Below are 10,948 nucleotides of genomic sequence, written 5' to 3'. Positions count from 1 at the left end.
TACTTGTACCTGATGATGACAAAACCTTGTTGAAACATTGTACATTTGCTGTTATGTTAAACTTATATCAAAGTTTTTTTCACTACCCATTCAAGCCATCTCCAAGCATTAACAGTACACTCAAATTTCTAATCAATAATATCTTCCTTCTTAGTGACAAATTTGTATAAAAACATACAAACACTTTAGAGATTCCTACATTTGTGGAGCGAAAAATATTTCAAACATTCAAATTTTATTAAAGAAATTTAAAAACTTAATAAATATTAGCATACAGGTCAATTCATGATGTTAGAAAAACACATAAGTTCAAGAAGTTCATTTAACACAAAAATATAATATCCTATAACACAAGCACTTTCAAGAGGTGGACCTTTTTTCTTCAGTCAAACTGAAGAAGAAAGATCCATTTTTCGAAAGTGCTCAGGTTATAGGATATCATATCTTACCATATAGGTGAAGTTAGTATCAGTATGGGAAATTAGATTAAACATTTATTTTGTTTGGTCCAAGACAATTTTTAACTTTTCAAATTATCACTACCTACTGAGTTATATACTGAAGTTTGTTAAAATCAATAATCAAACATGATTATGTACTCTAAAACTGAAATAATTAAGCAGTTATAGCTGAAGAGAACATATGGTTTTACTCTCTGTAAGATAAGAAACTTTTTCTGAACTAAATAACAACAAAATGTAATGTTTTTTAGTGTGCCTAACAGGCATGCAAGTTATCACAGGGCAATAAAAGGACTACTTTAAAGATTTTATTTCAAAATTGAAAAAAAACAAACAACTAAGACTCATGAGGACAACCAATTCAAAATTATTTTAAAGTATCACCAAACTACTTACTTCTATATAATTTGCTAACAGCTCTGGACTCATCTCCTGTTCCAAGATAGCCCTATTGTGACTGTTATCATGACAGCAAGAAATAAGTGTGGGATATAATAAAGTCATAAGCTGGGAATCACTAAAATACTGGAAGGGTAGAGCACACAGTTGTTGGAGGATTGTAGGCTGCTGTCCTGACTGAAGGATCGTCTAGTAATATGCATGAGATTATTCTTCTAAGTATCATAATTTAAACATTGACTAATACAGAAAGAAAATGATTGTTTACATCAAGTTCCAGAGATACCATATTTTCTTCAGAAGCAAAATATCTCATTTTATAGCAATTATTAAACAAAAATATAGTATTTTCCAAAACAAAATAAGGGTATGGTTTCTTTCCCACCTAAAATAATATTCAGCTGGAAACAAATGTTTTAGTTAATAGAGACCTCTAATTACATTGAACAATAATGAAATGTATTCTAGGATTTGGAAGCCAGTGTTTCGCTAAAATTTGAATTTCAAAACCTTAATGGTTATCCTCCTGTTCCTACCTGGTTATCAAGGTTTAGGACAGTAAAGTATCCAACCATAAGAACAACTTCATGTAAAAGGTCTTGCAGTTCCCAGTGGGAACAATACCATATCAGGTAGCTGGCAATATGTCGCAGCTGCAAAGATAGACCTTCTCCTCCGAGAACACTCTATAAAAGTGAAGCAAAAAAGCTATAAATAAGCATGAAGCCTTACAAAAAGCCATTTTTTAGACACTACAGAAGATGATTATATAAGTTAATCTTTAATTAACCAGTGCTTTTACCTTAAATTGTTTTTTAATCATTAAAAAAACAAATAATTCCTGAAGTACTGAAAAACTGAAGAAACTATTCAAAAGAAAGTAAATCATACACACACCACACATATATATATGTGTGTGTGTGTATATATATGTTACTTTCATAATTTTTACTCAAATATTTTATTAAAAGATAATTTAATAATTCCCATGACTTGGCTGTTAATCCATCAGAGGGGAATACTGCAACAATGGAGAAACAAAAACCATTCCTCTTTGTCCAAAAAACCTTGACAAATCATCTTACAAGAAGCAAAAATGTATTATAAGCATAAAGTATACCACATCTAACAAACTACAGTAGAACATTAAAAGTGTATCTTCTGAAAAACCTTCCTCAAATCATTTCATTTATTTACATGAAATAATACTGAAAACATTTTATAACTTGCTCTAATAGGTTTAACAATTTTTTAATGCTGAACAATACTCAATTAACTATTCCAACAGCTTAAAATTACAAAACAAAAATAATAAATAAATTTACTAAAAAAAGTTTTATAGCACAAAAAGGATTATCAGGTTCACTGTAGTGTAAAAAATCAACCAATGTTAAGCTACAATAATGATATATAAGTGGATATCCATCTTGTTTTGTCTTTAAAACCTTAATGTTATCAATAGCATCAGAAAGCTGTCCTAATATTAAATTTTATGCAGTAACTTAAAATAAGGTATTCTTAATCACCATAAAATATTATATTTCTCCAGACACAAATGTTACATTTAACCACTCACATTATCATACATAAGAACTGATTTTGATCTAGAAATATTTTTTACATTAAGCAATTTCTAATAATACTTATGGACATGTTATCTTCTTCACAGGACATTATTTGATGTATTGAAAACAAAACTGACTTTTAAAAACTTAGCTAACAAGGTTACATTTGCATCTTAAAGCTTGTCATACTTAAAAAGGTTTAAAATATTTCTACTTGTACAAAGCAATATTATATTACTCCAAACAAAATTGTCATTATATATATATATATTTATATTGGCACTTGTGCATAATGTTAAAAATAATAAATATACAATGTATACATTGTATATTTATTATTTTAAAATTGTCATTTATTACTGTCCACTATTTCAGTAGCTGGCTTCATCAGACACACAGTCCACATGCAGTATCAAATACAGGGTTAGGTCTAGTTAAGTTAAAATACTCCAATAAACATGCTATAAGAAATACTTTTACCGATTTCCCTCCAACACATAGCAAGGGTAGTGTAACAATCTTTTGTTTGTTTTAAAGATTACAAATTGCAGACCCCAAAATTAAAATGAAAAAATACATATTGGGTAATATTGTTCAAATACAAGTCTGCCTATAATGTGACTTACTACAACTAGAATACCATTGTGTCTCTAATGTGATTTAGTACGAAAAGAATACTAAACTAATTAAACAGTTTTAGTGCTTACCTGGACCACATGGAGAACATGAACAGCCATCTAATTTAACAGTTTTAGTTCTTAGCTAGACCATCTGGAGATCAAAACAATCATCTGGTTCAACAGTTTTAGTACTTAACTAGACCATCTGGAGATCAAAACATTCAACTGGTTCAACAGTTTCAGTGCTTACTTGGACCACTTCGAGATTAAGAACAGCCATCTGGTTCAACAGTTTTAGTACTTACCTAGACCATCTGGAGATCAAAACATTCAACTGGTTCAACAGTTTCAGTGCTTACTTGGACCACTTTGAGATTAAGAACAGCCATCTGGTTTAACAGTTTTCATGTTATCTGGACCCCCTGGAAATCACAACAATCATCTGGTTCAACAGTTTTCATGTTATCTGGACTATATGGAGATCAAAACAGTGATCTGGTTCACAGCTTTAGTGCACACCTGGACAACTTGAGGATTAAGAATAGCCATTTCCTTCAATAGTTTGAGTACTTACCTGGACCATCTTGAGATCAAGAAAAGCCATCTGTTTCAACAGTTTTAGTGCTTACCTGGACCATCTTGAGATCAAGAAAAGCCATCTGTTTCAACAGTTTTAGTGCTTACCTGGACCATCTTGAGATCAAGAAAAGCCATCTGTTTCAACAGTTTTAGTGCTTACCTGGACCATCTTGAGATCAAGAAAAGCCATCTGTTTCAATAGTTTTAGTGCTTACCTGGACCATTTGGAGATCAAGAACAGCTATCTGGTTCAAAAGTTTTAATGCTGCCACTGTCACCATTACTGTTTGATGTGGTAGTTCAGGTGGTGGAGTATCACCACGTGAGGGTGCTCCAGAATGCAGCAACATACCATACAGCAGAGACACTATTCCAACCAATTCTGTTACTTGAAATGTGGCAACTAACTGGGTGATATCTTCTGGTCTCTTCTTCTCAAATATCTTTTCATGTCTGGAAAAAAAAAAGCTATTTTCAAATATGTCATTTCAAATATTAAATTTCTTCAAGAAATAAAGACACAAACTTGAAGTTCAGTCAGTTGTGTTCAGTCATTATTACTTACAAATCAAGTGGAATAAGTGTATTTTTTTCCTGAAAATCATTACTGAGATCAAATGGCATCTTATTGTGAAGATGAATGCTATACAATTACTTATTATCATATATTCAAATGGTACAATAACTAATCATGATACACAAACTATATTAAAATAGTTGTCTCATTTCTAAAGGATTTAATTCTGCTTGACATAGATCCTTACTTAAATCTTATACTAATTTATTCAGAGTTCTACCATACAATAAATGTCTCACCTCATTGCCAAAAGGTCTGCTAAAGAAGTCAGAAAATCCAGACTCTGAAGCAAAAACTCTGGTACATCTTGGCACCCATCTATAGGACTACGCACAATATTATGGTATTGGCATAGTTTGTCCACAACACCTATACTGACAGTGTAGCTATAGAAAAAATAAATACATTTTATTTAATTTTATGTTAATATTTATGATATTTGGTACAGTAAGAAACACGGCAGAATGCAACATGTTTTACTGTGTACAGCCAGATACACAAGATTTTGCATTACCAACAGATTAATTTCTTCCACAAGCAATAATAGGGTAATATATTACAGAAAATGTTTCATTACTTACAAAATGTTTTATTTTTCATGGAATTCACACAACTCATATCGTCAACATTTTTAAAATGTTCTACAAGAAGTACCTTTACTAAGGAGACTTCAGTGATTTGTTTTTCTAGTGTATGTAGCCAGACATCAGCAATTTAAGCCTTCCACTGAAACTATCAGATACCCACCTGGTTCACTTTGGTGCCAAACAAATTCCTATTTATATAAAAAAAACCAATTAAATCTGACAATACCTTTCCAGAAAATCTGTTAAATCTGAAACCATCTTTCTAGGTGTAATGAGAAGTGAGGTTTTGTCATGTACAGTTAAGTATCCATTTAAAACACACTTTACATAAAAGATACAGTATTTAAGATAGTCTCACCACTCACATTATCTGTAATTGAACCACTAACATCAAACAAAAGCAACACAAGTGATGATTACATCATAACATGGCAAGAATTACTATGGTTCATACAAAGCTCAAGGGAAACTTTGAAAAATCACTTCCTTAGTTCACTACAGATGAAGGGGAAACAGCAAAGTGCTGAAATATTTTCATCCATGATAAATGGAAATATTTGAATGGCAATGAGATAAATAAAATTTTGAATGTAAATCACTAAAACCTCATGAAATGCTTAGTTAATGATGCACAGGCAGATAGGGTTAAGTGAGTGCTGTTACATCATGATGTCTTGTAGTTTGTAGAAAGTTCTAGACCTCAGTCAAACAATATATATATATATATATATGTAGATGACTAAGTTAGTGAAGGTAAAAGTGAACTTAGACTGCGTGGGAATTAGCCATAAACGACAATTTCTAAATTGAGTTTTACAGCTTGTATTGTAATAACAAAGATAGAGGAGAATAATTTGTCTTGTCAAAGGGTGTTCTAAAGTAATTGAACCTGCCTGTGTGTACTTTGACAAAAAGGATACAGTTATTTTAAGCTCTGGATACAATTGTGATAATCAATAGTGTAATGAATTTTTCTTCATACATTTCAGTACTTTTTGGGAGTTTCTTGTCTTCTTTTTTTTTCAATAGTGAGTTTGAGCATTGGGTTTTATAGAAACTTTTTTTTTATGTTATACCAATTAGTATAGAATAAAACGGTAGCTAATAATCCATATTTAATAGTATATCAGTTAAGTTCTCAATTTTACAAGGCAATATTTTTAAAAATCCTGAATTTCCTCCTAGCATGAGAAATGTGACATATTTTCTCTAAACATCCTCTTTTCTCTATTTTATTCACCACCCCTTCAATACGTAAGAAATTTAAAGTAAATTACTCACTATAAAATCGTCATTTCCCAGAGAAACCATAATTTTTATAGCCTTCAATTTTGTTTGGTTTTAAAGCTATCAAATAGAAAATATTCCTCCTCCTGTCACATCCTCTCTTTCAGGATTTGTTATTAGTTCTCTCTTACATTTAATTCTATATTATGTATAACCAATAGAAAGCCAATGTTTCATCTATCAAATGACATATTACATTACGTGTTTTCTGTACAAAGAATTGTCAATTTCTCTGTTAGTACAAGCTTAGTTCCCACATGAAAGATAACGACTAGCTTCAATGAATTTGTTACAGCTCTTGTCGCACAGTTAGAGAGCCAGACAAACTGTAATAGTTAGAGGAAACTGTCTGCTTTTTGCACGTTATTATTATTCTGTTCTTTGGTGCATTACTGAATTAAATAAAAATTATTTAGTGCATTACTACCATTAAAATAAAAAAGTGGGGTTAAGCATCATCGACAGTCAATAGCAAAAAAAAAGAAAAAAAAAGAAGAGTCAGGTAAGTACAGTAATTTATTTCTTGTTTTTCATGTTCATTCTTTATACATTATTAAAAAAGTAAATAAAATGTAAAGATAGGGATCTTTGTAGGTTAGTTAGATTAAATAAAATTAATAATAACATAATAAAAATGTTTCACGAGACATGCACACGAGCAGCTTGTAACATAATTCAATAGTGTAACGTGAGCCCCATGTTCCTAAAGGGATTTACAACATATAATGGCACGAATAGTAGTTAGACATGGTTCAAAAGGTAATAAAACAATACAATTTATGTATAAATAGATGTATACTGTTATGAACTTAGAGCTACTTAGGTTACATGTTACAATTTTAAGTCATTCTAGAAAGAGAAAAAGGGTAATTTAGATTTATTTAGATTTTTTTTTTGTGGTTACAAGATCAGTCAAATTGGTACACCACCCCTTGATGGACGAACCAAAGATAAGGATGAGATCATTCTAAGATGGGAATATGCAGATAAGCATTGGAGACATTCATCTTGGTCATCCAGACTCAGAGACTCAGAGAAAATGCCCACTAAAGAGTGAGGTAGGACTTCATGGAGAAATGTGTGAGGTGAACAAATCAATTGAGGCAGGACAGATTAATGACAGGCCTACAGTTCTCCAGTTACCAGTCTTTTTGGGAACAACAAACAGATGGGAGTAAAACCCCAGTGAATGATGTGGAACAGGTTTGATAGCCTGGTGGGTGAGGAGGTCCTGTACCACCTTTAATAGATGTTGGCAAGTTATGGGATCCCAAGGAGAAGGGAAGGAAACAAATACATGGGACAAGGTAGGTGAGACAAGAAAAGGAATGTTGAGGCCCTCTGATAAAACCTGAGGAACCCAAACATCAGTGATGAAAGGATGCCACCAATGAACGAAGGTCGCAAGTTGAGCTCCCTCTGGGCACAAACCTACCAGGTAGTCACCAGAACTGGTGGCAGCTATAGTGCATCATCAAGATAAATGAGGACCTGTGGCACTGAGAGAAGGAGGGACAGGTATAGGGAAGGACAGGAAACCAGAATCAGCTCCACACTCGGATCCAACTGAGATAAATGGGCTACCAGATGGGAAAGAGTAGATTGTTGCAGGACAAATGCCACCTGAAATTCCAAGAGCTCTGGGACCGTATCAAAGACTAAATGTCTTAAAAATCGAGCCATATGCAAATCCCGGAGATAAGGAGCAGGTAAACAGGTTCTCGATAAAACAGCATCACAACCTAAAATGTCCCAAAAACAGATAAACCGCATTTGTAAAGCCAGAGCCGAAGACAACAAAGGAGCCAACATAGAGGTAAGGAGGGAGAGGATACCCCAGAAAATCCCTCAGGATTTCTGTGAAGAGCCTCAGATAGGAGATGGATTGTGAAAAGGCACTCCAAAAGAGTCGTGAGGGTAAGATGGAGGTGGGAAAATTTGGCACAGGTGAGACTAACAGGAGCTTCGGATGCTCTCCAAATGGGTGAAACTGAATTCAACAGTTGTTGGTTCAGAAACAGACAGTCAGTCCTATGATGTGCAAGGGCAGACTGATCCAAAGCCCGTGGGGGATGAGGCATACTAACAACATCGCCCAACTGAGGACAGGGGAAAAACCAAAGTGATGACATTAGCTTCAGAATTCATGTTGTGTCAGTCAAGAAAAGCATTTGAAGTAAGAAATAAATGTGACTAGAACAAGGATAATTGAACCTGAATGCTTAAAAAAAATTAGTATGTAAAATGAAACCACTTTGAGAATTAATTCAATCTCAAACACTAATCAAGATGAAAAAAGAAAAACATCCGAGTGTAACCTCTGCTAAACGAGAATTGATAGTTTGGTAGAGGCGCATAGAGGGAGTCATATGCATCAAGTGAGTGTACTATTCTCCTATTGGTGGAGAAGTGACACATGACGATTTGCATGACAGACACATTGGAATCATTTGATGTAGCATGTGCAGGAAAAACGTTTGCATATAGAGGGCAGCAATGAACAAGAATAGCTAATCCTATGAGAAGAGGGAAGTACTGTATCAGAACACTGTTTTATGGATTATGACCTTTGTGGATAAACCTTTAACCACTCATCTGCATCAAGCAATTAGAAGATCTAGTTTGAATATCCACATCATACAAAATCCAGGTAAAAATGAAGGATATACTTACTCATTCAGCCTTCAATAAAAACACTCCATGCAACCACAGAAAGTGCTTTGGTAAAACCAATGGCTGAGAGAAATCTTGCACAATTAGGAACACTATCTATGAAATGACATGTACACAGTGTTCAGCTACATATGTTGATGAATCCAGTCATCCAATACATGATTGTTTCAGAGGTACAAAATACATGCCACTGCAAATACTGACAACAAAGAAGCCACTGCTGAACATTAAATCAACATACACTGCAAATACTGACAACAAAGAAGCCACTACTGAACATTAAATCAACGTACACAGCATAATTAACGAGACACCTTATCAGATCAAAATTTTATAGATTTGTGACAACTTTCTTGACAGGAAATTTAAGGAATCTCTTTTGATTCAATCCAACCACCCTTCCATTAACACATACAATGCCTGGCCCTTATAAATCTATTATTATTTCATGTAAGACTTATTATTATTTTTTAACATTTACTTTTATAATCAGTGACTCAAACCTGTTCAACAATACATTCAGTACACTTCACTGAGTGCCATTCTTTAATATTGTTGTAGTTTTATATTATTTTCATTTACTATAAATTAAAATCAGTTTTGTAGCCTGTGACATTTATAGACCCTTAAAAAATGTGTAAGCCAAAATGCCAGGTCAAATAAAAAAAAACTTATCTAAAGTTGTTTGTCATTTTCATTACAAATGGTTGCTATACTTCAGTCAGCAATGAAAACTTTAAACAATAATAAAAAGCTTATAGAACATCTTTCAGCTTATAGTCCACACTAACCACTATATCTCACTGCTAAACATCTGCTCGGTTAAATGGGATTCAGTCTTTTACTATTTTAAATATTACATTGGTTTATATTGTTACTGAAAACCTCATTTTGAGACTAAATTACTTTGTGGTATTTTTGTGATGATAATATTTTAACTTAATCAGGTAACTATTAGTTTTTCCCCCTACAAACACAATGACCTTATAAGATTACATTCACTTACATAGAGTGAAGAGCTCCTGGCACTGTAACTTCTACCCATGGCTTGCATCCTATGCAATTCTTTATTCTACTGCATTAGAATTATCATAAAATAAAGAAGATATATGGAAAACAAAATTTCCAAGCCAAATGAAAATGAATGAATAAAACTGACTACCAGAAAGCAGCAAACAAACTCATCACTTCATTTATTGTTAATCAATGCAGTTATCAACACTTTATTATTGTGACTCCAATGCAACTAAAAATTTACTTCTTTAGGCAGGCCGATAAATAAACATTAACATGTTTTATTCAGACAAGCAATTTTCTTTGTCAAGTGCAACCATTTATAAAACAACAATGACACATTCTTTAACACAGTTTTAAAACTAAAATTACCAATATAGAAGAGGTTAATCAAAAGCAAAAAAAATTCTGTTGACCATTTCTTAGTTTTACAAAACGTGAAACTAAAAACAGGAAGTACACTGGTAATTAAAATGTTCTTCACTGTACCTCACAACATCCAGAACCCACTGCTGGGTTTCTTCTTGGTTCTTTAAATCTTGAGGAAAGAGTGAGCTTTTACAATATTGATGTTCAGTTCTTGAAGGATGACCTAAACCTTTAAATGCCACAGCCAGTAAATGCATCAGCATGCCAGCTAGTTTATCAACAGGAAGGAAGACCATTACTGACCCAGGAGAATTCGTCATCAGCTGACCAGTGTCACCCTGAAACAACCCCTGGTAAAATAAATAAGAAAAATATTGCCTAAGATTGTGTTGCTATGGGCCCCATCAGTTTTTTTAAAAAATTTTCTAAACTATTTATGCAACAAATTGTTGTAGGTGTATGATCTAATGGATATAGATTCCTAATAACACTAAAAACTGTAAATAAAAATACAATCAATATTGCAGTTAACTCCACTAATTACTGCTGAGGTCCCTATGTATTTTACATAACAAAATGAGTGATTTCACCCATTTTTTTGGTCCGTTATTTTCATTGAAAGTTGTATGTTTGTTTGTTTTGAATTTCATGCAAAGCTGCATGAGGGCTATCTGGCTCTAATTCAGCAGTGAATATTTTCATCCATGATAAATGGAAATATTTGAATGGCAATGAGATGCTATAAAACCCAATGCTCAAACTCACTATTGAAAAAAAAAGAAGACAAGAAACTCCCAAAAAGTACTGAAATGTATGA

The 10,948-nt window shown here is 32.9% G+C and overlaps 1 protein-coding gene across 7 annotated transcripts in view; it reads right to left on the bottom strand.

The window, feature by feature from the left end:
• Window positions 1-10,948, bottom strand: part of LOC106466931 — a 166,652-nt gene that overhangs the window by 16,056 nt on the left and 139,648 nt on the right. For all 7 annotated transcript variants that reach the window (XM_022395025.1, XM_013927249.2, XM_022395027.1 and 4 more), the window contains 5 exons: window positions 10,252-10,481; window positions 4,441-4,587; window positions 3,840-4,077; window positions 1,397-1,546; window positions 858-1,049 (listed from right to left, as the gene is read on the bottom strand). In XM_022395025.1, the coding sequence (XP_022250733.1) occupies window positions 858-1,049; window positions 1,397-1,546; window positions 3,840-4,077; window positions 4,441-4,587; window positions 10,252-10,481 (957 nt within the window). The remainder of the gene's footprint in view (window positions 1-857; window positions 1,050-1,396; window positions 1,547-3,839; window positions 4,078-4,440; window positions 4,588-10,251; window positions 10,482-10,948) is intronic.

The sequence above is a fragment of the Limulus polyphemus genome, unplaced genomic scaffold (genome assembly GCF_000517525.1).
Source record: "Limulus polyphemus unplaced genomic scaffold, Limulus_polyphemus-2.1.2 Scaffold2429, whole genome shotgun sequence".
NCBI lineage: Eukaryota > Metazoa > Arthropoda > Merostomata > Xiphosura > Limulidae > Limulus > Limulus polyphemus.
The sequence above is the reverse complement of the archived record's forward strand: the minus strand, read 5'-3'. Positions and strand labels throughout refer to the sequence as shown.